Below are 27520 nucleotides of genomic sequence, written 5' to 3'. Positions count from 1 at the left end.
TCTCAGATGAGACCGAGCCCAGAGAAGTCGACTGAGCTTCTGGACAGTGTTGATGTATGGCTTCTGCTTTGCATAGTAAAGCCTTAACTTGAATCTGTGGATGCAGCGGCGAATGGTGTTGACTGACAAAGGTTTACCAAAGTAAAGGGTGTGAGGGCCCCCCCGTGTGAAGTACCACTATCTCTCTCTCCTCTCTGAGACACTGTCTGTGTGTGTGAGTACCACCGTCTCTCTCTCCTCTCTGAGACACTGTGTGTGTGAGTACCACCGTCTCTCTCTCCTCTCTGAGACACTGTCTGTGTGTGTGAGTACCACCGTCTCTCTCTCCTCTCTGAGACACTGTCAGTGTGTGAGAGTACCACCGTCTCTGAACCGAACGCATGTTCATGCACGACACGGATATCTTTTCTGAGCTGCAGTTTATAAACACCGTTGCCCGTTGGCGTTGGTCAAATGTAATAAATAGTTGTATTTCACTCTCACTTTTGTCATCCACAAAGTCACAGAGCACAGCCATGGAAGCAAATCAACTTAATGTTACTGTTATTTGCTGACATCAAACGCAAGTTTACGCAAGTTTACGCATTGCTGATCCCGCAATTTACTCTCATGATGTTTTTTTTTCTCTCTTCGTGACCAGAAGGATAGTTCCGCTTCATACTCTCATTGAAGTTGAAAACATTGACACCCGCTTTGACACGAGGGGGATGCGGGGCCCTTGCGTAACTTGTGGGGCCCAACGCAACTTGCGTAGTGAGCGTATAGGGCGGCCCGGCTCTGGCCTAGTGTAATGCCCTGTGCCCTGTGTGTTAGGCAACCTGCGCCTCGCTCTTACCTGGAAGATGTAGAGCCCTGGTGTGGCTGCAGCAGGACAGGACAGGGGACAGGACAGGAGAGCGGGCAGCTGCTGTCCCATAAAGCACACAGAGAGAACAAGCCCCTCCTTCCTCTTCCTGCCTCCTGCTTCCTCTTCCTCCTGTGCCCTTGTGATGAAGGACTGGTGTGAAGTTTAGATGTGAAGAGGTTTGGCTCTATTCGCTTGAGGGCCCCCCCGCCCTGTTTACGGGGAATGAGCCAAGGAGCCACTGCAGAGGTGTAGACAGGGGAGGAGGAGTGATGTGAAATGGCGAATGCTGGGGGGGTGATAAGGACAGGGTATTTACTGTATACTGTATTGGATGGAATGAGAGAGCTGAGTCAGAGCCGTCTACTCACAACATTGTATTCTAAATGTCAAGTATTGACGCACTGAACACACATCAGAATGACCCTGTGTGTTCGATGGACACACGGGTTTACAGACTGAAATAGATCTCAGACACTGAAATGGACTCAGGGGCCCTTCTGTCATGTGATCAGTATAAGGAGCCTCGAATTGTGTCTGTGAAGATCCATGTGTGTGTCGAGTGGGTCAGTGCAGTGGCAGCAGGCAATTCACAACATGCATTAATATCAGCAACACGCATTTAATGAGACACATGTGTTCAGTGTTAGAACAAATACAACAGATCTTAAATGATCAATTGAGTTCTAAGACATGAGTCTTGACAGTTTTAGACACGAAAACAACAATACCTGAGCTACACTAGTTCAAAGCTTTTCAATGAAAACACACTCGCATAAACCACACACACAGACACACATACATACTCACATAAACACACACACAAACCACACATACTGACACACACATAAACCACACACACTGACACACGCATACATACTTATATAAACACACACACTTACACACACACACACACAAACCACACACACACACTCACACACACATAAACCACAAACAAATGATTAAATATTTAAAATATAACACTTGTCACACACTGGCTAAATATATATATATATATATATATATATATATATATATATATATATATATATACACTCACCTAAAGGATTATTAGGAACACCATACTAATACTGTGTTTGACCCCCTTTCGCCTTCAGAACTGCCTTAATTCTACGTGGCATTGATTCAACAAGGTGCTGAAAGCATTCTTTAGAAATGTTGGCCCATATTGATAGGATAGCATCTTGCAGTTGATGGAGATTTGTGGGATGCACATCAAGGGCACGAAGCTCCCGTTCCACCACATCCCAAAGATGCTCTATTGGGTTGAGATCTGGTGACTGTGGGGGCCAGTTTAGTACAGTGAACTCATTGTCATGTTCAAGAAACCAATTTGAAATGATTCGACCTTTGTGACATGGTGCATTATCCTGCTGGAAGTAGCCATCAGAGGATGGGTACATGGTGGTCATAAAGGGATGGACATGGTCAGAAACAATGCTCAGGTAGGCCGTGGCATTTAAACGATGCCCAATTGGCACTAAGGGGCCTAAAGTGTGCCAAGAAAACATCCCCCACACCATTACACCACCACCACCAGCCTGCACAGTGGTAACAAGGCATGATGGATCCATGTTCTCATTCTGTTTACGCCAAATTCTGACTCTACCATCTAAATGTCTCAACAGAAATCGAGACTCATCAGACCAGGCAACATTTTTCCAGTCTTTAACTGTCCAATTTTGGTGAGCTTGTGCAAGCCTCAAGGTTGTACGTGTTGTGGCTTCACAAATGCTTTGCTGCATACCTCGGTTGTAACGAGTGGTTATTTCAGTCAAAGTTGCTCTTCTATCAGCTTGAATCAGTCGGCCCATTCTCCTCTGACCTCTAGCATCAACAAGGCATTTTCGCCCACAGGACTGCCGCATACTGGATGTTTTTCCCTTTTCACACCATTCTTTGTAAACCCTAGAAATGGTTGTGCGTGAAAATCCCAGTAACTGAGCAGATTGTGAAATACTCAGACCGGCCCGTCTGGCACCAACAACCATGCCACGCTCAAAATTGCTTAAATCACCTTTCTTTCCCATTCAGACATTCAGTTTGGAGTTCAGGAGATTGTCTTGACCAGGACCACACCCCTAAATGCATTGAAGCAACTGCCATGTGATTGGTTGGTTAGATAATTGCATTAATGAGAAATTGAACAGGTGTTCCTAATAATCCTTTAGGTGAGTATATATATATATATATATATATATATATATATATATATATATATATAAAATGCAACTCACACTCACACTGAAATACTGTTTCACTCAGTTAAATAGCTATAAAACAGAAGATGTGTGAGCTATAAAAACCTAAAATCTCTCAGGCAATGCAGCTCCTCAGATCCCATGTGATCCTCAGGCCGTCAGGCAGGGCCGCACCTCTGAGACCCACAGCACCGCCAGGGCCGGAGTGGCACCAGTACCAGCACTCCACTCGGGCCGCTGGGTCCCTGATGCAGGTAGTGACTGTGACCCAGAGGGACTGGCCGTGAGGGCGCAGTGGGGTTGGAGAGACAGACAGACAGAGACATGCACACACACACACACACACACACACACACGCTCCACAGTGCCGCTCTGGCTCTAGCTGTGCTGGACTCTGGCGTACAGAGACTCAGGCTTCGCAGCAGCACGATCAGCTGTGAGAGAGAGAGAGAGGGAAAGGGAGAGAGGGCTGTTGAAGGTAGCCACACAGAACATGAGCTCCTAAACACATCAACTTTAGAATGCAGCGGTTGTGAAAAAGTGTGAACAAAAAATTCTTAAAAATACTTGTCAATACACTATTAATGAAAAAGAATAAATGAACAGAAGTGCAATAGTAAAGAAAACCAGCTTAGAAGATAAGCTGATATGCTTAACTGAAGCAGGAGGAGGAGAGAAGGAAGAGAAACAAAAATGAAAGGAAGAAGAAGATGAGAGAAAGGCAGAGAGCAGAGAAATAGAGACTTAATTTAAACAAAGCATTTTATTTGTGACCTTTTATATTACAATTAATTTGATTTCTCATATTAAACACTGGTTAAATTTGCCTAAAGCCCCCCGAGCCTCGTACGCAGATTCCTCCACCACAGGGCAACAAAGACAGCACCCTGAAGCCACACAGAGCCCGAAGGCGCGGGCGTGCCGGAGACACGGCCACACGGACAACACAGGGGTGTGCAGCGGCCGGCGGGGCCCGTGGGAAAGAGCGACACACACAGAGCCAGACACCTCGGCTCTGAAGGAGAAGGCAGAGAGAGGAGGCCCACACTCAACGCAGCCTGAACACCCCCGAACCTGAGGAGATGTCACCTGCCCCCCCCCGCACCTCCCCAGCACGATTACAATGCTCTGCCATGACTCAGGGAGGGGCTGTCTTTGAGTCGTGAAGCCACAGCATCTCTGTTCATCCCAGAGAGAAACGGGGGAAATATATGTAAATAACTTGTTTGTTTTTCTCTATTGCAACCAGGAAGCACCATGCCTTGCAGTCTTGTTTTAGTTGTGTTTTTGAGCATGCACATCCGTTAGGAGGATATTTAGTTTTCTTTCTCTGTTACTGCGCGTTTGAAAAAGCAAGTATCTTGGAAAATGAACAAGATGTGGCAAATGTTCTAAATGAGTATTTCACAGAGGTTTTTACAAAAGAAAAAACAGATAACATGCCACAGGTTAACAATCAGTCCAGTCAAACCCTAAGAGAGATCAGGATAAATAAGGAGGAGGTACTAAAGGGACTAGCAGAATTAAAAATAAACAAATCACCGGGGCCAGATGGGATATTTCCAACAGTACTTAAAGAAATGAGGGAAATTATTTTTAGGTCGCTAACTCAAATATTCTGGAAGACAGCAAATGTCATACCAATCCACAAGAAAGGGGACAAAACTGAGCCAGGAAATTACGGACCAATCAGTCTCACCTGCATTACTTGTAAAATGTTGGAAAAAATGATTAGACAGAAAATAGAGGAGCATCTTAATGAAAACCTTGGAGATAGTCAACATGGGTTTAGACGAGGCAGATCATGTCTTACTAATTTATTAGAATTTTTTGAACATGCAACTGCAGCTGTAGATCATGTGAAAGCATATGATATGATATACTTAGATTTTCAAAAAGCTTTTGATAAGGTTCCACACCAAAGACTGATCCTCAAATTGGAAGCTGTAGGCATTGAGGGTAATGTAAGTAGATGGATTATGAACTGGTTGATGTATAGGAAACAGAGGGTGTCGATTAGAGGAGTTGCTTCTAACTGGAGTGAGGTTGTTAGTGGAGTTCCACAGGGATCAGTACTAGGGCCTTTGCTGTTTCTAATCTATATTAATGATCTGGACTCTGGGATAGTTAGCAAACTTGTCAAATTTGCAGATGATACCAAAATAAGTGGCTCAGCAGATACAATCTCAGCAGCACAGGCTATTTAAAGGGACTTAGATAACATTCAGGTGTGGGCCGACACCTGGCAGATGAAATTAAATGTGGACAAGTGCAAGGTATTACACATGCAGGTAACAAAAATGTCCACTATAATTACACTATGGGAGGAATAGAACTAGATGAAGTAACGCATGAGAAAGACCTAGGAGTCTACGTGGACTCCTCACTTTCTCCATCCACACAATGTGGGGAAGCAATAAGAAAGGCAAACACAATGCTAGAGTATATTGTCAAAAGTGTAGAATTGGGAACAAGGGCAGTGATGTTCAGACTATACAATGCACTAGTTAGAGCTCATCTGGATACTGTGTACAGTTCTGGGCTCCACACTTCAAGAAAGATATTGCTGCTCTAGAGGCAGTTCAGAGGAGAGCAACCAGACTTATTCAAGGTCTGAAGGGAATGTCCTACTGAGAGACTGAGGAACTGAACCTTTTCACCCTGGAACAGAGGAGACTACGTGGGGACTTGATTCAAGTCTTCAAAATAATGAAAGGCATCGACCACATCAAACTGGAGGAGCTTTTCCAGATCAGCAGGGACACACGGACCCGGGGACACAAATGGAAATTGGGCTTCAAGGCATTCAAGACAGAAAACATAAGACACTTCTTCACAGAGTCGTCACAATCTTGAACAAACTCTCCAGCGATGTGGTTGAAGCAACAATTTGGGGACATTTAGAAATATTTTTATTTTATTTCTTGGCTGAAATAGACTAGATATGATTCTTGGATCACTTCGTTATTAATGGACACCAAAAAAGCATGGACTCCACTAGACCTCTGAAGGTGTTATTTGGTATCTGGCACCAAGACGTTAACAGCAGATCCTTTAAGTCCTGTAAGTTGTGAGGTGGGGCCTCCATGGATCGGACTTGTTTGTCCAGCACATCCCACAGATGCTCGGTTGGATTGAGATCTGCTGCCTAATATATCCCACCCACTGACAGGTGCCATGATAACGAGATTATCAGTGTTACTCACTTCACCTCTCAGTGGTTATAATGTTACGGCTGATTGGTGTATATGAATAAAAAATAAATACATAAAAATAACTGTGTTACATCACTACCTTGTTGCTAGCTGTCATAAATGAATTCTTCATCGCTTGTCCACAACAAAACACAACAATGAAAATAATATTTAAAGTTGAGAGGAAGATGTCTCTCCTTCCCTTGGTCACAAATTGTATACATATACGCATACATACGTTGATTAATTTATTTTCAGTAGTTTACAATTAAGATTAAACATAAATTATTACATTTTGTGCACTAGCAATTGCTAATGTGAGGGTGCGCGGTGTCGTTTGCTGTTATGCCACTTTCAAAATGGCTACCAGGAAGTGACAGCACTTGATGAACCATATCTTAATAAATATACATCTGATTGGCTTAAAATAAAAATGGGGATGGAAATACATGCATGCATTGGTGGATATATCAAGCAGCAGAACAGATTATACTTTTTATTTTTTATTTGAAGTCAAACATGGTAGTGGGCTTAATGGGTACATGGGCCTCATAGGTACCTTACCCTACATTTGGCATAGACAAATAAGGGCATTAGCAACCGTACTTATTGCATTTCCATTGTGTTGTGTTTTTTGTTCCAATGTAGGCCACATTTTGCAACATTAATTTTGAACAGTGATTAAGGGAAATGGTAAAGACTGGTAAAGCATCTAATATGCTTGAACGTTTCTATTATGTTTATCTGTATGTCTACAATAATCTTTAACAAATTAAAACAATTAAAAGTGGTCTGAAAGCATTTTAATACAAATATTTACATTTAACATTTTATTTTTGTACTTTGTCAAATGAATGTACTAAATATATAAGCAACGGGGTATATTACTAATCAGCAGCATTGTGTATGAAGGGGCATTTGGAGGTGTGATTTTTTTCCCCTTCTGGAGTCTGGACCTTGACTATACCTTGTAACATTAAGTAGGGGGGGTGTATTTTAATAAGAGCATTTTAGCTCTGAGCTGAAGCACTGATCTAAAGAAGACCTCTCCCCCAAAATTATCAGATTTCCTTAACTCATCAGCGTGTGAGCTGGATTACATCAAACTGACAGTCTTGGGAGGATGGCACCGAGAATGGGCCAAATAGCTTGGAATCCCTGCTGTGAGATGTCTGGGGAAGGGGGCCTGTAGGTAATCAAATTTTTTTGAAGTGGACGAGAGCCGAAATCCTGACACAGAGCTACGAACCTGGGCCAACCGGCATTTCCAAAAGATGGCATGGATTGACATCAGTAATAAATCAAGCCCCCCTCCAATAGGACACTGGGGGCTGAAACCAAAATCCAATCTCACAAACTCAAGAACCAATCGGCTATTGATCTGACAGGCGTATAAAGGGTAGCGCACGGCATCTCTCTCTATCACCCGAACCAGTAACTCGCTGTCACAGTTCAACCTACAGCTCTGTTGCCAGAACCGAAATGGAACCAACTAAGTCTTTGCCGGCAACAGAAGAGCTATACTGGGAGAAGGAGATTGAGCCGTATGAAGAATTCTTTAAAGATCTTTATTCAGTTGAAGAACTTTACAGACTGCGCTGCCCGCCTGTACCCATCTGATCAGTGGAGTTTTACAGCTGGACAATTGACTAAGTCGACTGTATACAAAAGTGTCAGTCATTTAAATAGCTATTGAGTCTTAAGAAACTTGACCCTTGGAACCAAACAGGGCCCTGCTTTCCTCAAAGACTTTGTCTTACAGTAACTACGGTGAAAACCCTGCTTGCAAAGAAGATTTTGTGCACAACCTTGGAGCCTTCAAACCAGTGGAAAATCTGTTTGGAAAAGACTCTACTTTCGCGAAACCCCAACTTCCAGGTGCATCGACTGAGTGGAAGTTCTTGGACAAAGCCGAACCGGACTGCCTTTGTTCCAAACCACACGGACCTCGTGCCGTGTGCTGTCATCTGAGCCCGAAGCCAGAGAGGCCTCTCTGCGACGAAGTTCAGATAAGTTTAACAGTTTGGAGTTTATTATTCATGACATTTGAGAAATCAATTAGAAATGTTAATCTGTGATTCATAACTCTAGAATGTGTAATATAATTTAGTTTTCTTAAATATAAATGTGTGTTGCATTAAACTGTTTTGTTGACAATTTTAGAAATAAAACCTGTCAACGCAGAGAAATATCTTCTCACTCCTGTTTAACTGTTTAGTCTGAAATTGACACAAGTTAATAGACATTAGATTATTGGTGGCCCTGCCTATCCTTAATCATTGAATAATAATCAGTTAAGGGAAATTGTGGTAACAAGTAATGATAGGATCTTTCTCGGCACCTAAACGTAAATGAGACTGATATATATATAACGAGAAGTTACAAGACATAAATACTAACCTGCGTAGTTATTTGATGTCCGACTAACAATACTAATGAGAGACTCACCTTCGTCTTACTAATCGGTATTGTAGTCAATGTGTTTATAACCTTTTTTGTTTAACGATTTGTGTGATATCATATGCGATCCCATGGTCTTTGATTTGGTCACGGAAGTGATTTGTCTTTGATTTGTGATCTGGAGTGAATTTTAATTAGTTTTTCCCTTTTTGTATGATTAGTCTATGATTTAGTCTTTGTTTTAATTAAATGTGACAATTTATGTCTTTGGAATTGGTGTCTGCGTCCAATTATTACAGAAATTGAGTTCTACAAGATTCCAGGATTCGTGATAAGGTGATACTATAAATTCACTTCTTTAATTGAAATGTATAAGTGTACCTTACACTACAACCTTGACCAAGAAATGTGAACCCTGACAAAAAATAATTGACTACTCCCGATTTAACTGAATTGAGAGAGAGAGAGAGAGGGAGGGCACTCTGGGTCAGTGCTGACGTTTAGTCTTGCGTGGCTTCACCTCAATGTACACTCACTCACTCGCTTTGTGGGTCACTGCTGGAGGAATAAGACCACATATATGAGAGGGAGAGAGGGAGAGAGAGGAGGATTGGGGAGGGTGGGAGACAGAGGGAGGCGATGGGGTCAGTGCTCACCTGGGCTCTGGTGCGGCTCCACCTCGCTGTACAGGGTATCCGTCTGTGGGGTCACTGAAGAAAGACAGGCAGCAGAGCAGTGATACACAACACAGTGCTGAGAGACAACAACAGACAGACAGACAGACAGACACACGGACACACTGACACACATGGACTCAGACACAGAGACACACACAAACAGTTGCCTTTCAAATTGAAACTCACATTTTAATTCATGATTATGTCAGTTTGTCCAAATACTCTTTGGGGACCACATATAAAAATGGATGTAATTCCTACACCGTTCACCCACTTTGGATGTAACTACCCTCAAATTAAAGATGAAAGACTACACTTAAAGCACATCTTATTTCCTTTCAAATCCATTGTGGTGTTTTACAGAGCCAAAATGATGACAATTGTGTCACTGTCCATATATTTATCGAGCTAACTGTATTGAATCTGCCCAATGAAATGACAGCGGACACGCCCCAAATGATGATGCGCTGTTCATAACAGACCAAGTAGGGGTGGAGTGATCTTAATAAGGCAAGCTTTTCAGTGAGAAAGAATTAATAGAAATTAAAGATTCTTTAAATCATACAGATTATTTATTCGAGCGTCACAGGTTCGGTCGGCAAGGAATGATTTATCTAGGTGATTTATTAGGACCAAACATCAGTAATGCCACCGCTGCAGTCATGCATTGACACAGAGCCGCACACCCTCCGTGTGGCTGCACTACTGATCCAGGGGTGCGATCCTCTACACTGTAGGCGACGCCAACACTTTTAGCAAATCTTTAGTGTGCAACGCTGTTCAGAATTTATTATGTATTATTCTTTGTAAGTGCTGTGTAGACAATACACTAGTTTTGGTTATTGTAGTTATAACATTTATTCATCCCCCCCCCTTTATTTCCATAATTTAGTTGAATTAAATCCCCTATGAGTTTTGGCGATAAGTGTTGCTGTGGGAATAGAGTGTTAAAACACTGTGAGGGGGATATTTTCCTTTCAACAATAAATGTATTGCACCAAAGGCATCAGGGATCAGCTTGTGAATAGAAAGATAATCAGATTAACACTATATGCTTGAAACCTTGATATTCAAGTGTAAGCATGACAACCCATTCGGTAATGGCTGTCTTCCTTTTTCAGGGAATTGGGGTTATGATAATAATCTATCGATACACACACACAGAGACACGCAGGGACAGAGACGCACACAGAGATGCATACAGAGACACACACAGACATACACTCACTTTTTCTCCGGATCCTCTTGCCCTGGCTGTGGTTGGTCTGCAGGCTGAGCTCAGAGTACTGCACCTCATTGGGGTCAGCAGTGCCGGCCTGCCCTAAACACGGCAGCACGGATCAGCACTTCAAGCACACTAACACCCTGACACCCCGACACTGACATCCCAACACACTGATACAAACATTGGCATACCCCGACACACTGATACACACCTTGACACACACTGGCACATACACACACCAACACACACCGACACACTGACACACACCCCAAAACACTGATACACACCCTGACAAACTGACACACACCCTAGCACACGCACAGACACACTGACACACACCCCAAAACACTGATACACACCCTGACAAACTGACACACACCCTAGCACACGCACACACACAGACACACTGAGACATATACACAGACACACACACACACACACACACACACACACACAGACTCTCTCCCTCTCACAAAGTGAAAGCCTGACAGAGATATGGACGCAGACAGTGTAGTACCTGCAGGGCGGGTCACATTGATGGCAGAGTAGCAGACCTCCACAGTGCTGGGCCTGAGGGGCATGTCTGGAGGGAGGAACAGCAGTTACTGTCACTGCTGTAACACAGCAACACTTCCAATTGACCACAGTCGCACATGGCCTCAGTCACACACAGCCACAGTTGGACATGGTCACAGCTGCACAACGGTCACAGCCACACAGCTATAATCACACAGCTACAATCACAGCTGGGTCAGTGCTCTGTGTGTGAGTGTCAGTGTGTTAGTTCCTGGGTTAGTGCTCTGTGTGCATTAGTGTGTGTGTGTGTGTCAGTACTGTGTGTGTCAGTGTCAGTGTCAGGGTGTCAGTACCTGGGCCACTGCTCTGTGTGTGTTTGTGTCTGTACCTCGGTCAGTGCTCTGTGTTTGCCAGTGTGTCAGTGTGTCAGTACCTGGGCCAGTGTGGGGTGTGTGTGTGTCAGGGTGTCAGTACCTGGGTCAGTGCCTGGTAGGTGGATCTCAGAGTACAGGATATCAGGCTGTGAACTGGCCCCAGTGTCTGTCAGGATAGAGAATCACACCGTGAATGACCCCCCAGCACAGAGAGACAGTCAATGACCCCCCAGCACAGAAAGAAGAGGGAAGGGCCTTCACTGCAATGTCAGGCACCAGGGTGAGGGACTGGGGGTCAAGAGTCAGGGTGAGGGATGAGGGACTGGGGTCAGGGGTCAGGGTGAGGGGGGGGGGGTCAGGGGTTGAGGTTAGGGACTGGGGGACAAGTGTCAGGGTTAGGGATAAGGGACTGGGGTCAGAGGGAGGGACTGGGCGTCAAAGGGTGATCTGAGGGACTGGGGGTCAGGGGTCGAGGTGATGGACCGGGGGTCAGGGGTCAGGGTGAGGGACTGGCCCCTGTGTCTGGGGCTCAGCGGGGGCTGTATCCTTAGATTCCCACTGACATCCTGGTATGGCAGGTTCACTGCTGTGAGGGGGGGCAGCGCACTGACTCAGAGAGAGAGAGAGAGACAGAGACGGAGGCCAGGCAGCCCTCCTGAAGTGAACAGAGATTCTCACTCTTCTTCCATTGTTTCTTGCTGTTTTTCCTGCCAGGGACGTTCAGGTACACAGAGTCATCTACAGCCAGCGTCCACAGATAGAGAGAGAAAGAGAGAGAGAGAGAGGGAGGGAGAGTACTGTTAGAAACATGCGTGTATGGGCTGTGCTTCTGTATCTGTAGTGTGTGTGTCAGTAGTGTGTGTGTCAGTAGTGTGTGTGTCAGTATCTGTAGTGTGTGTGTCAGTAGTGTGTGTTTCTGTATCTGTGTAGTGTGTGTCAGTAGTGTGTGCAGTGTGTGTGTCAGAACAGTATGTGTGGAGTGATTGTGTCTTTGTGAGATGTTTCCGTTTCTGTATCTGCCTGTAGTGTGTGTCAGTGTCTCTCTGACCTGTATGTATCTGCCCCCTCTCTGTGTGTCAGTATGTGTGTATGTATGTACAGTGAGGGAAAAAAGTATTTGATCCCCTGCTGATTTTGTACGTTTGCCCACTGACAAAGAAATGATCAGTCTATAATTTTAATGGTAGGTGTATTTTAACAGTGAGAGACAGAATAACAACAAAAAAATCCAGAAAAATGCATTTCAAAAAAGTTATAAGTTGATTCGCATATTAATGAGGGAAATAAGTATTTGATCTCCTATCAATCAGCAAGATTTCTGGCTCCAGGGTGTCTTTTATACAGGTAACGAGCTGAGATTAGGAGCACTCTCTTAAAGGGAGTGCTCCTAATCTCAGCTCGTTACCTGTATAAGAGACACCTGTCCACAGAAGCAATCAATCAATCAGATTCCAAACTCTCCACCATGGCCAAGACCAAAGAGCTGTCCAAGGATATCAGGGACAAGATTGTAGACCTACACAAGGCTGGAATGGGCTACAAGACCATCGCCAAGCAGCTTGGTGAGAAAGTGACAACAGTTGGTGCGATTATTCGCAAATGGAAGAAACACAAAATAACTGTCAGTCTCCCTCGGTCTGGGGCTCCATGCAAGATCTCACCTCGTGGAGTTTCAATGATCATGAGAAAAAAAAAAAAAAAAACTTTCAAAATTTAGAAGCATGTGGCCACTACAGTGTGAGGTTTGCAGAATGATTGCCATCCTGGATGAAGTCATCCAAGAAGATTTCATTTGTGAATGTTGTCAGCATGTTGAAATCCTAGAGGTCAAGGTCCATGATCTTGAGGCTCAGCTTGTTGATCTGCACTGTATTAGTGATACAGAAGAATAAGTCAATCAGCCCATGAGAGAGATGGTGTGCAGCAAAAACCCAGGAGAGTTGAGAACTTAGAGCAGGAAAGTGCGGAGAACTGCTGGATTACAGTAGGTCGTAACCACAGAAAAGGGCTCGCACATCCCTTAGAGACATCCCAATTGCCCAACAGGTTCCAACTGCTGGACACCGAGTTGGACAGTGACAGCTAAGAGAGTGGTGGGAGGGCAGTTGAGCACCAGAGCACTATGGTGCCCACTCCCCCCCACAACAGGGAGGTAGTTATAGTAGGAGATTCGATTCTTAGAGGCGTAGATCACACAATGTGTTCTAGTGATAAGGAGACCCGCATGGTATCTTGCCTGCCTGGTGCTCAGGTTGCAGATCTCCCTAAACTAATAGACCGGCTACTGGCCAAAACCTGGGGGAATCCATTGGTCATGGTCCACATTGGAACCAATGACATAGGAAAAGGTAGTGCAGAAGTTCTGCAAGACAAATTTAAAGAGTTAGGAAAGAAACTAAAGAGCAGAACCTCCACGGTAGTTTTCTCCGAAATACTTTGTGCCAGGCCAGGGAGACAGGCAAAGATTAGAAAGTTCAACACATGGTTGAAATCTTGGTGTAGGGTAGATGGTTTTAGATTTATGGAGCATTGGTCTTTCTTCTGGGATAGATGGGACCTGTACAAACCGGACGGCCTACATCTAAACAGAAGGGGGGCTGATGCATTGGAGAGCATATGTGCAGTGTTGTGTTAACAGAGGTGTTGAACGTTGTGTAAGGAGTGACAACTCCGAGACAGCAGTTTCCAGTAAAACATGTAACAATTTACTAAGTGAACTTGATAATGTAGATAACAACGAGAGTGTTATCCCCCAAAAAAGGAAGCGAAGCGGGACACAAGAAGTGTAGTTAAAAGACCGCTGGAGCAGGCTGTGCAGAGCGGATGGGGGGAGAGGGCAGCGTGCCGGCCTTGGTTACACGCAGTGCCGGGAGTGGATCAAGGGAGCTCGGGGGACGAGAGTGAGAGGGAGGGTGTGTCTCGGATTCCTCTTATTTATCAGAGCCGAATAGTCAGGTGGGGTAGGGGAAATATGATCTGGTTAAAATTGATGAATTTTTGGACGCCACAAAGGGGCAAAGAGGGGTGAAAGTATGGGATTATTTTCATGATTTGTAGCTAATTGTAAGTACAGTGAAATCGCTAGTTCATGACCCGACTGTGTGTCAGCTGGATAAACAGCAGCGTTATCGGTTAACTAAAACGGCAACAAAACTGCATAAACAGGTGTAAAAAAAAAAAAGGAATTAAAGGATGTAACACTTTTTCTTCTCTCTGTCTTGGTTGCTTTTCTCGTATGATGGGTTGTATCTCTTTTCCTTTTTATTTATAGATACACTAATTTTAGGCACTTTTAATGTGAGTGCATGTAACAGAGCATGTGTGTGTCACGGGTACCTCAAGTACGGGAACAGTGGACCCAATTGCAGAGCGCGGAAAGGGTGGTTGAACAGGCGTAGGTCGGGTGCTGGCAGATCAGGGCAAGAAAGGCAAGGCAGAGTCATGGTCGAGGTCACAGGCGAGGGTCGTGGGATCAGGCAAACAGAGTAACAAGGAAGAGACGGAGTCGTGGTCGGGAAGTCAGGCAAGGGTTCGAAAATACTAAGGCTAGACAGGGCTCAAGGAGAAATGCTCAGAGATGTAGCGTAAACAAACAAAACTTCGCCCAGACTGAGGGAAGTGAGGGGATTATAACCAGAACAGTGAAATAGGTTGAGAGGTGCAGGACGAATGGGAGCAGCGTGTGAGAGCACAAGTGCACGAGGGTTTATGGAATGTTAATTGAATGATTGAAGCTGGGAGAAGTGACTGACCGTGAGAAGGTAATGACGACATCTAGTGGGGATGTAGTGCAAGTGCTAGGTAGTTGTGACGGTGTGTTAGAAAGAGAAAGAGAATAGAATAGATGTGTCCTTTCTCCAGGAAACACACAGTGACTATAATAACATGTGTGAGTGGAAACAAGGGTGGAAAAGAGAGGTTTAGTCACGGCACAAACTTCAGTGCTGGAGTTGCAGTCCTGTTCTCAGAGAGGTGTGCTGCTGAAGTTCCCTCCCATCAGGAGGTGGTTGTGGGGCGGCTGGTGAAAGTTAAAGCAAGGATTGCGAAACGCAGTTTTTGCTTTATAAATATTTACACTCCTAATAAGGATAAAGAGAGGATTGAGTTTTTTAAGGTTTTAAAAGATGTTTTATCTGAGTTTTACCTGGTGATGGTTCATTTCTGGGGGGGGATTTGAATTGTACTGAAGATAATGTTTGAGATCGGAATCATACAGAGCCACACCTCCAGTCGGCTCAGGAGCTTTCTGCTCTCTTTCATAGTTTTGATTTGGTGGATGTGTGGAGGAATAAAAAAGGTCAAGAAAGGCAGTACTTAGATGAGAGCAGGTGATATTAATATATCAGGTACCAAGTTGGACCGGGTGTATGTCTGCAAAGACCAGATGCATTTTATTGAGGACTGCAAATAACCGGACCATAGCATTGTGTTGGCTAAAGTGGGATTTCCTGATTCTAGAACACGCAGCCTGTTTTGGCATTTTAATACAGGACTTTTGACAGATGCTTATTTTATCAATTGTTTTAATTTTTGTGGGGACAAGTGGAAAGGGGAAAGAGTGTTTTCCTACATGGCAATGGTGGGATGTGGGGAAAATTCAAGTACAACAGTTTTGTCAAAGGTATGCTAAGGATGATGCTCTGAGCCGTAGTGAGGTCAAGAAACAGCTGGAGGCGGATATTACGGGGTTAGTTGAGAGTCTGGAATCTCAGCAGAACAGATTTTTCATTGAGAAAGTAATTCAAAAGAAAATGATACAGGTGTTGCTAGAGCTGAGGGTGCAGGGGGCGCTGATGCGTTCTCGATTTCAGCACATCAGTGAAACTGATGCCCCATCACAGTACTTCTTTGGTCTAGAAAAAAGGGCAGCTGAGAATCTTTTCCACAGCAGTGGCCAACAGACTGAAGAAAGTTATGTGACATATTGTATACCATATAGTTTGGCCCTGTCGGAGTGAGCAGTGTGGCTCTATATATGATAATGTGTTTCTTGTTAAGAAGTCTTATATTGTGCTCTGTTATAGCAACATTTTAGTATACTGAAGGTTAATGGGGTTTTGAGGTCTGGTGCGCAGTGGGGTGCATCAGGGGTGTCCCCTATCAGGGATTCTGTATTCCTTAGACATAGAGCCTCTAGTGCACAGATTGAGTTCTGCACTGACTGGAGTGGGGGTTCCTCAGTACGGCATGGTGCCAGTGAGAGTCACAGCGTATGACATGACAATCTTTGTCACAGGTCAGCATGATGTGTAGGAGCTGTGTCAGTGTCAGGAGTTGTTCCAGAGGGCATCTTCTGCACGTATGAATTGGGAGAAGAGTAGGGCCACTCTACTGGGCTGCTGGCAGGGACAGGTTTGCCCGGGGGGTTGCAGTGGAGCTGTGGTGCAGTGAAGGTCCTTGGTGTGTTTGTGGGAACAGATAGGGAAGCTAGTTTGCAGAATTGAGAAGGGGTGGTGGAGAAAAAAAGAAAAGAAAAAGGGGGCTTTGTCTGCCCCGGCAAGAGGGGGGGCAGGGTTTGTTAGATCTGGCCAGTAGAGTGGCAGCTTTTCGGCTGCAGGCTTTGCAGAAATTGATGTTTTCTCCAGAACCACTGCGCTGAAGGCCATGGGCCTTTGTTTTTTTGAGAAGGGTGGGTGGGCTAGGCTATGACAAGCACATTCTCCTGATTGATATGGGGAAGGGGATGGATACTTCCCAGCTCCCACAGGTATATTGTGGCATGGTGAGAGCATGGGGTTTGTTTAAGGTGGAGAGGATGACTGTGGAGGCAGACAGCAGGCTTTGGTGTCTAGAGTAGCCCCTGATATATAATCCAGTGCTTCAGCTGGTAATGCTTGACTCACAGAGTTTTGTTTCCAGGCTGGTGTCGGCAGGAATACGGAAGCTGACAGATCTGAGGTATTCAGGGGGAGATGGGGCAGTCCCGAGGAGGTGGCAGAGAGGATGGGGGCTGTGCTCGGTCAGAGTGGCCGGGGTGTTCTTGGACCAGCTCAGGCTGAGCAGAGGGTGGATGAACAGGAGCTGAGTGGTGATGGGGCAGAGGAACCTTTCCCCTCGGTAACAGTGTCTCCAACAATAAGCATTCAGATTAGACCAGGAGCGCTGCTGGACCCTGCCAGGCTCGGCCATTCCTCCTTCTCTGTTGCAGAGCGGAAGAGTCTGTATAATGCGTGTGTGAGGCTGAGGCCGGATACACCCTGGAGGGAGCATTTGGTGGCTGGGGAGGGGTGAGGACGGCGTGGAGAGCTCTGTATAAACCCTCGATCCCGAAGATGTCTGGAGATTTACAGTGGAGGATTTTACACAACATTATTGCTGTCAGTTCGTTTATTTCTATAATTAATTCTGACGTTTTAGACTGTTGTCCTTTTTGTGCTGAGAGGAAAACTGTGTTCCATGCTTTTATGACTTGTGCCCGGGTGAAATCTCTTTTTAGACAGTTGAATATTTTATTTTCAAAGACTTTCTCTGTGTTTAAGTGAAGAGGTTTTTATTATGGAAGTGCAGTACCAGAGGAATAAGAGTTCCAGGTGTCAGATGGCAAATTAGCAGTTTTAAAGAGCAGGAAGAGGAAAGTGACAATATAAACCTAGTTACTCAGATAAAGTTTGAACAAAGTTTTTAGAAGTGCTGTGGTGTGTAGACAGTGCCTTGTGTGAAGTGAATGGAGAGACTGAGCTGGTTGTGTTCTTTTAAAAAGGGGAAGAATAGAAAATAAAAAAGAGGGGAAGGAGAAGGGTGTTTTAAATTTGTAGTTTTGTTTGTTGTTGATGCACTGGGGAGGCTTAAGCTGATCCCTGGAGCAAGCACAATAACTGTTGTTCTAGTTGTTATGGTTGTGTGTATATTTATTTGGGTTTGTTTTTTGTACATTGAATTTGTTAATAAAATGAGTGTTAAAAGTCCCCCCCCCCCTCTCTCTCTCTCTCACCAGTCCTCAGAGGCAGGGTGCTGAGCTCCACTCCCGCTGTACTATGGGTCGGGTCGCTGAACTGGCTCTGACCCGCTGAGACCCTGCAGGCAGAGAGAGCAGTCACTGTAAACAACACAGGGGTCAGAGTCCACACACACACACACACACACACTCTCACAGTACTCAAACACTCTCTCACACACACCCTAACACATACACAGAGTACTCAAACACACACACACACACACACACACACACACACACACACACACACTCTCACAGTACTCAAATACTCTCTCACACACACCCTAACACATACACAGAGTACTCAAACACACACACACACACACACACAGTACTCAAACACTCTCACACACACAGTAATCAAACACTCTCTCACACACACACACACACACACACACTCTCACAGTACTCAAACACTGTCTCACACACACAGTACTCAACCTCTCCCTCACACACACACACTAACACATACACAGAGTACTAACACAAACACAAACACACACACACACACACACACATTCTCTCACACACAGTACTCAACCTCTCTCTCACACACACACACACTAACACATACAAAGAGTACTCAAACACACACACATACACACACACACATTACTCAAACACTCTCTCACACACACAGTACTCAACCTCTCTCTCTCTCTCTCTCACACACACACACACACACACTAACACACACACACAGTACTCAAACCCTAACACACTCACACACTTTCACACACAGTCCTCTGACTCACCTCCTCTTCCCAGCAGCCCCTGATCCACCTGCAACCAGACAAACAGCATCATTGATTGGACTGAATATAAACACCTAGAGCAGGGGATCCCAAATGCGGCCCTCAAGGATGTTTGGTGCGGCCCCCCAAAGCCAAACTTCAACCACCACTTTTTTGAAGCTTTTCTATATTTTTACACTTTATGACAATTTTCTGTAACAAAATGCACATGTAATTTGGGGGAAAATAATAAAACAACAATTTAAAGTTAATAAATGTTCCCTAACAGAAATGTATAGGAAATAAAATCGGTGGTTCATTTTCTACAGCGGCCCCCCCATACCATGCAACCTATGGAAATTGGCCCTCCATCACCAGACATCTTTGGTCATGATGGACACCTGAGGAGGTGTGTGTGTGAACATGTGTCAGTAGCGATGGCTGTGTGTGTGTGTGTGTGTGTATGTGTGTGTATAAGTGGCGCCGGCTGTGAGTGTGTGTGTGTGTGTGTGTATAAGTGGCGCTGGCTGTGAGTGCATGTGTGTGTCTGTGTGTCTGTCTGTCAGTGGCACTGGTTCCTGTGAGTGAAGCCTGCTCTCCTCTGGTTAAATACAGCTCTCCAGTAAATAGTCAATCTGTGGGTGCAGAACTGTGATGTTATTATTGCTGGCCCGCACCACTGTGATGGACAGATACTCACCCCGCCTCCTGCAGTACAGCACAGTCCCCAGCAGCACAGCCAGCAGCAGCAGGGCCACACAGATGGCCCCCGCAGCCACCGCACCCCACAGGACGGACTCTGTGGGACACAGCACACTGTTACACACTGAAACACACACACAGCACACTGTTATACACACAGACTGAAACACTGTCACACACACACACACATACTGTCACTACACACAGCACACCGACACACACTGAGACATACACATGGCACACTGTTACACACTGACACACAGACAGCACACTGGTACACATTGACACACATGCAGCACACTGAGACACACACAGCAAACTGACACACACAGCACACTGCGACACACACACTGTTACAAACACACAGCACACTCTTACACACAGACACACACATAAGAGCATAAGAACATAAGAAAGTGTCCAATCGAGAGGAGCCTATTCGACCCATCGTGCTCATTTGGTGTCCATTAATAACTAAGTGATCCAAGGATCCTATTCAGTCTATTTTTGAATGTTCCCAAATTGTCTCTTCAGCCACATTGCTGGGGAGTTTGTTCAGATTGTGACGCCTCTCTGTGTGAAGAAGTGTCTCCTGTTTTCCATCTTGAATGCCTTGAAGCCCAATTTCCATTTGTGTCCCCGGGTCCATGTTTCCCTGCTGATCTGGAAAAGCTCCTATGGTTTCAAGTGGTCGACTTGAATCAAGTCCCCACGTAGTCTCCTCTGTTCCAGGGTGAAAAGGTTCAGTTCTCTCAGTCTCTAAGTAGGTCCCTTCAGACCTGGAATAAGTCTCTCCTCTGAACTGCCTCTAGAGCAGCGATATCTTTCTTGAAGTGTGGAGCCCAGAACTGTACACAGTATCCAGATGAGCTCTAACTAGTGCATTGTAGTCTTAACATTACTGCCCTTGTTCTATATTTTGAACTGCGTTGGTACTATTATCAGAAGTATGTGGTGATTTTTCAAAACTCTTAGTACAAAACTCCAAACTGATCACATTTGTAAAACAGTAAGTCTTACATTCAAAACAACTGACTGTGCTTTCATTTGGTTTGTAAACATCTTTCACCACAAGATCATTGATTCAACCACTAAGTTGTATGTGAAATACAATGAGTACATTGGATGATTTAACCAAACACAACATAATGCCATCCTTTCAGTTTTGCCATTATAACAACCAGTTACAGTTTCTTGATTGCTTGAGCACATTTGTCCAAACAGAATTCACTTTGTCAAAACAATTAACACACAGCCCCAAACTGAAACATGTTGTTAATTTGTTTTTTCTTTTTGTTAATTTGTTTTCCTTTTTGTTGTTGCGTTTTGCACTTCAGAGCCACCGTATCTTTGCATGTTTCTTTCTATTTCCCTCTTTGCTTTCCTGATCCCTTTTCTAAGATCTCTTTGCAGCTCAGCATATTCTATGTATTTTGTTTCGTCTCCATCCCTTGTGTATGTGCTATTCAACATATTCTTTCTCTTGATATTTTTTTGCATACTTCTATTAAACCATTTTGGCCAGTGTTTTTTGGTCCTCAACTTGTTAAGATTTGGTACAAATTTTTCCTGAGCCTCAAGTAGTATATTTTTAAAATATAAACATCCATTTTCAACTGACTCTGTATCCAGTGTGCTCCAGTCTAACTCTTCTAAGTGCCGTCTCATACCTTCTAGGTTTGCTTTTCTAAAATTGTAGACCATTGTTTCAGACTTGGTCCTTGTTTTTTGAAAGAATGCCTCAAAGCTAACCATATTGTGATCACAGTTTGCCATTGGTTCTCTAAGTAGTGTCCCTCTGACCCTATCTTGGTCATTTGAAAAGATCAAGTCAATGCATGCACTCTCCCTGGTTGGTTCCCTGACAAATTGAGTTAGAAAGCAGTCATTTACCATCTCAACCATTTCTATTTCTGCTTCTGTAGTCCCAACTGGGCTTTCCCAGTCTGTTTGGGAAATTTAAAATGCCCATTAAAACAGTCACATTCTTGCTACATGCAGTCCTGATTACACTGTACAATGCAACATCTTTCAGAATATCTGAGTTGAGTGGTCTGTAACACTCCTACCACTAATCCTCCAGATCTTTTATTCAAAAGTCTTCTACTATAAATACCTCCCTGTTCTGGGGGGGAGTGGGCACCATGGTGCCCTCCCATCACCCTCTGAGCTGTCACTGTCCAACTCAGTGTCCAGCAGTTGGAACCTGTTGGGCATTTCTAGCTCTTGGGTTGTAAATCCTTCTGTTAACGTTTTTGGTCTCAACAGCAGCTTTAAGTACCTTTTTGTCTACCTGCCACCTATTCACACCTCCACCTGGAACAATGCACTTAAAAGAAATCCTGCTAGCCCTAGACTAAATCACATTTCCTTCAACCTATTTATTTTCACCAACTCAGCAGCTCTACTGAATTAACTTAAATTAAGGCAAACTTGTAACACTTTGGAGGAGAGAGAGAATCTTTCTATCCTTTTTCCTTTAAATACAAATGTACCTGCTATGCTGCTATTGGCCTCTAGGGTTTCCCTATAAGAAGGAGGGAACCAAGAATGGGAAAGAGGAATAGAGAGGAACTAAAAGTAAGTGGAGATAGGAAACGGGGAAGGTTCTGATCTACTCACTTTTCATTTTTATTTTTTGGTGCATGCTTGCACACTTTTGTTTGCATTATTCTATGTGCCTATCTTGTTTGTTATTGCCTGGTATTGTCTTTTACACTGTTACTGTGTTTTTGTTTTCTGCATCTCTACTTCCCTTTTGGTTACAATTTAGATTAAGGTGCTGGTTATTAATGTGTTATTCGTGATTAAATGGTTAATAGATACTTTATAAAACATGAATAATGCACTATAAACTAGTCACTGATTGATTTGAAAATACCTTCACTGTTATGTCTACAGTTTCCTATTCCAACACCTTCTCCTCTGCAGTTACCTCTTCGGCCCTTGCCTACTCCAGCTACCAATGTAGGTATGGCCGTCCTGATCAGGAAAATGCATGCAATAGACAGGTCAGTGGCAGAAATGCAACAAACACAAATGTACCAGGAACTCAGGCAACAACTGCTTAAACCTGAAGAGGAGGATGGAGTCAAGTTCAGCACTTCTACTTTGGACCAGCTGCAGGAAATGGTAACTACAGCATATGAGAATGGTAAAACTGCTATAATTAAAACAGTAACTTCCCAAGCACAAACTCAATCTGCCCAGTTCAAAGTAGAGTTACAGTGGTCAATATGACAGCTACAGGCTGGGTTCGACCAGGAACTGGAGCAAAACCAACAAATGCATCTAACTCAAGTAAGTAAAAACAGAATGATGTCTCAAACTGTTTACAACAAATGCAATCAGTGTGCTATTAACTATAAATTGAACAGCTCACTGCTCCTGGGAAGCCACCTCTTGTACCTACCCTCCATTCCTTACTTGGGGACCCAGTCAGGTAAGTGAACTGCCATACCAATCAGATACTTTTCTTCCAGAGTACTCCAGATTATCTAAAGGTAAAATTGCAGTTTCCTACTTTTGGAGGGCCTACAGATGATGAGGATGCTCTGATTTTTATGGAGAAATGTCATGATTTTGTTGCTCTTCAACCCCTTACAGACATGGAGATTCTTGCTACACACAATTTTACATGGAACTGCTCGTGACTGTGGGGAAGTCGCCAGAGAACATGTGAGTACTTGGCAGGGATTTGAAACGCAATTTTTAATTGCTTTTCTGTAAGAAGACTATGAAGATAAACTGCTGGAGAGAATAAAAACCCGGGTTCAGGGAGATCAAGAGACAATCCGAGATTTTGCCTTTTCATATAGTGTTCTTTATGCCATCGATGGAAACCAACTATTGAAGAAAAAGACATAGTGAAACTTATCTTGAAAAACATGAACCCCTACCTTGCTAGTCAGTTACGTGGCAGAGTCACCACTGTGGAAGGCCTGGTTCGGTTAGGGCAACAGTTGGAAAAAGATCAGAAATGTCAGAGAGAATTTGAGAAAAATCATTCTCAGCGCTCAAGTGGTAGACCACCACCTGTCAACATCAGACCTACCGGATCTGCACCCGACCCTGTCATTGAGCCAAACCTGTATTGCTGGTGGTGTAAACGGCAACATGGGCAAGGATCATGTTTCTTTTTTAATCCCAAAAGTAGATATGCTGAAGGACGAGACCCTATGGAAAAGGACAACCCTGTTTTTGTTCAAAGCTTGAGTATGACTATTGTTACCCCAGGGTTGAATCCTATTAGGGATAACCAACAAGTGCAATCATCTATATCTCAAACGAACACTTCCCACCCCCTCATTTCCATCCCACAGCAGCTAGTGGTGCCTTTATTACTCCGTGACTGGTCTGGAAAAGCCAGTTTAGACACCTGATCAATGTATACACTGTTACATGAGCAGCTCTGGCTTCAGTTAGGGCAACCGGAGGAGACATTGAAAACCTGGACAGGAGGACCATTGTTTTTAGTGAATGGAGAGGTGGAATATTGATTGAGCTGGAATATACTGTTCACCACCACACCTGGACCATACCTACCGTAGTACTTGCAGGTAACACTCTTGCATTTGCAGTTGCATTCGGACTGGACTTTTTGTTTTTTAGTGTTCTTCATGTGTACTGGTTCCCCAATGATAGCAACGTGAGACATTCCTTCCAAGATGAAAGTGTGGATGTCAAGGCATGGACCTCTTCTTTCCCCTTAATGTCTCCCAATCCATTTTATAATGCTCTGATTACTGCGGTGAAGCCTGTGCTGAATTTTCTTCCTACAGCAAGCTCCCCTTTGATCTTTCTACTGTCATTGATCACACCATTTTGGCATCTAGTGTGACGGGTGTCCAGAAAGAACAAGTAAGGCGAATACTGCAGGACAATGGCAATGTATGCACAAGGACAAAAGGATGCACAAAGGTACTGTGTCATCAAATATACACCTCCTGTGAAGTCCCCATTAAGATGAAGCCGTATTGTCTGTCTCCCTACAAACAGTCTATTGTTAAAGACCAGATAAATGAGATGTTGGCAGATGGGATAATTGAACCTTCTCATTCAGGTTGGGGGTTTCCCATCGTACTTATTCCTAAGAAAGGAGGGGGACTGCATTGACTACCGAAAGTTAAATGACATCACGGTCAACGACGCATACCCACTGCCGACGATCACTGAAATCCTAGCATCTCTGGTAGGAGCTGCCATATTCAGAACCCTGAACCTCAATAGTGGTTATTGGCAGGTGGAGATGGACCCGGCCGACAAGCCCAAAACTGCCTTAGTCTCCCCTTATAGTCTCTTCCAATTCAGGGTGATGCCCTTTGGATTGAAGAACGCCCCAGCCACCTTCCAGAGGTTAATGGAGCTCGTTTTGGGTGACCCACTCTTAAAGGGAGTGCTCCTAATCTCAGCTCGTTACCTGTATAAAAGACACCTGTCCACAGAAGCAATCAATCAATCAGATTCCAAACTCTCCACCATGGCCAAGACCAAAGAGCTGTCCAAGGATGTCAGGGACAAGATTGTAGACCTACACAAGGCTGGAATGGGCTACAAGACCATCGCCAAGCAGCTTGGTGAGAAGGTGACAGCAGTTGGTGCGATTATTGGCAAATGGAAGAAACACAAAATAACTGTCAGTCTCCCTCGGTCTGGGGCTCCATGCAAGATCTCACCTCGTGGAGTTTCAATGATCATGAGAATGGTGAGGAATCAGCCCAGATCTACACGGGAGGATCCTGTTAATGATCTCAAGGCAGCTGGGACCATAGTCACCAAGAAAACAATTGGTAACACACTACGCCGTGAAGGACTGAAATCCTGCAGCGCCCGCAAGGTCCCCCTGCTCAAGAAAGTACATGTAAAGGCCCGTCTGAAGTTTGCCACTGAACATCTGAATGATTCAGAGGAGAACTGGGTGAAAGTGTTGTGGTCAGATGAGACCAAAATCGAGCTCTTTGGCATCAACTCAACTTGCCGTGTTTGGAGGAAGAGGAATGACCCCAAGAACACCATCCCCACCGTCAAACATGGAGGTGGAAACATTATGCTTTGGGGGTGTTTTTCTGCTAAGGGGACAGGACAACTGCACCGCATCAAAGGGACGATGGACGGGGCCATGTACCGTCAAATCTTGGGTGAGAACCTCCTTCCCTCAGCCAGGGCATTGGAAATGGGTCGTGGATGGGTATTCCAGCATGACAACGACCCAAAACACACAGCCAAGGTAACAAAGGAGTGGCTCAAGAAGAAGCACATTAAGGTCCTGGAGTGGCCTAACCAGTCTCCAGACCCTAATCCCAATGAAAATCTGTGGAGGGAGCTGAGGGTTCGAGTTGCCAAACGTCAGCCTCGAAACCTTAATGACTTGGAGAGGATCTGCAAAGAGGAGTGGGACAAAATCCCTCCTGAGATGTGTGCAAACCTGGTGGCCAACTACAAGAAACGTCTGACCTCTGTGATTGCCAACAAGGGTTTTGCCACCAAGTACTAAGTCGAAGGGGGTCAAATACTTATTTCCCTCATTAACATGCAAATCAATTTATAACTTATTTGAAATGCGTTTTTCTGGATTTTTTTGTTGTTATTCTGTCTCTCACTGTTAAAATACACCTACCATTAAAATTATAGACTGATCATTTCTTTGTCAGTGGGCAAACGTACAAAATCAGCAGGGGATCAAATACTTTTTTCCCTCACTGTAGAGGACAAGCTATTTCAGAAAACCCAGCAGAGGAACAAGACATACTACCACATTTATGTTCCTCACTCCTTGCATGAGCAGGTCCTGGCAGCTTTTCACAATGATACTCTAAGTGTTCACTTTGGAAGATACAAGACCCTTAAACGTGTCTAAGCCGTTGCCTATTGGCCAGGAATGTGGAAGGAGGTCCAACGGTATGTTAAGTGTTGCACGGTGTGCCAGGTCCATAAACCTGAAACCAAAAGACCTGCAGGGAAACTACAGCAAACTATCATTCAGAGACCCTGGGAAATGGTGGACTTAGATCTGATGGGCCATTTGCTTTGTAGTTCTCACCAGAATATCTATCTTCTTGTGTTCGTTGACTACTTTACCCGGTGGGTTGAACTTTACCCTCTAAGGAAGGCCTCTGCTGCTGTCATCACACAGATCTTGGTTCAGGAAATGTTCACTCGATGGTGCACCCCGGATTACCTACTGTCAGACCAAGGGTCCCAATTCATATCCTCAGTGTTCCAGGAAGTGCGTAATCAATGGCAGGTCTCACACAAGACTACCACTGCCTATCATCCCAAAAACCAACTTGACGGAGAGAGTACCTTAAAGTCCATGCTGTCATCCTATGTAGGAGTGAAACATCAGAAATAGGATCAGTTTCTCCCAGAATTCCGGTTCACCATCAACTCGGCTGTCCAGGAATCTGCTGGTTTTACCCCAGTAGAGCTCAACTTGGGTAGATGCCTGAGAAGCCCCTTAGACAGCATTCTTGAAGGGAACTGCATTACTCCTGAGTCTGGCAGTTACAAACTCCTCTCCAAACTAAGCCAATTCCATGAACTAGCATCCGACCATCTGGAGAAAGCCCGGAAAAGAATTACAACAAGCGACACCGCCAGGATCTTGTGTGGATCAGTCCCATGTTCTGTCTAAAGCTTCGGAGAAGTTCTCAGCTAAACTTGCTCCCCGATGGAAAGGCCCATATAGGATTGTGC

The 27520-nt window shown here is 44.5% G+C and overlaps 1 protein-coding gene across 2 annotated transcripts in view; it reads right to left on the bottom strand.

The window, feature by feature from the left end:
- Positions 1–3103: 3103 nt before the first annotated feature.
- The window catches only part of LOC136767577 (Fc receptor-like protein 5), a 170832-nt gene continuing 146415 nt past the window's right edge, over positions 3104–27520 (bottom strand). For both annotated transcript variants that reach the window (XM_066721459.1, XM_066721458.1), the window contains exons 17-25: positions 19824–19922; positions 19145–19172; positions 18384–18466; positions 12131–12190; positions 11553–11618; positions 11080–11145; positions 10566–10658; positions 9317–9370; positions 3104–3500 (exon numbers count right to left, since the gene is read on the bottom strand). In XM_066721459.1, the coding sequence (XP_066577556.1) occupies positions 3445–3500; positions 9317–9370; positions 10566–10658; positions 11080–11145; positions 11553–11618; positions 12131–12190; positions 18384–18466; positions 19145–19172; positions 19824–19922 (605 nt within the window). In that variant the 3' untranslated portion in view covers positions 3104–3444. The remainder of the gene's footprint in view (positions 3501–9316; positions 9371–10565; positions 10659–11079; positions 11146–11552; positions 11619–12130; positions 12191–18383; positions 18467–19144; positions 19173–19823; positions 19923–27520) is intronic.

Source organism: Amia ocellicauda, chromosome 14, assembly GCF_036373705.1.
Source record: "Amia ocellicauda isolate fAmiCal2 chromosome 14, fAmiCal2.hap1, whole genome shotgun sequence".
NCBI lineage: Eukaryota > Metazoa > Chordata > Actinopteri > Amiiformes > Amiidae > Amia > Amia ocellicauda.
Note: the sequence above shows the minus strand (reverse complement) of the source record. Positions and strands in the feature narration are given on the sequence as shown.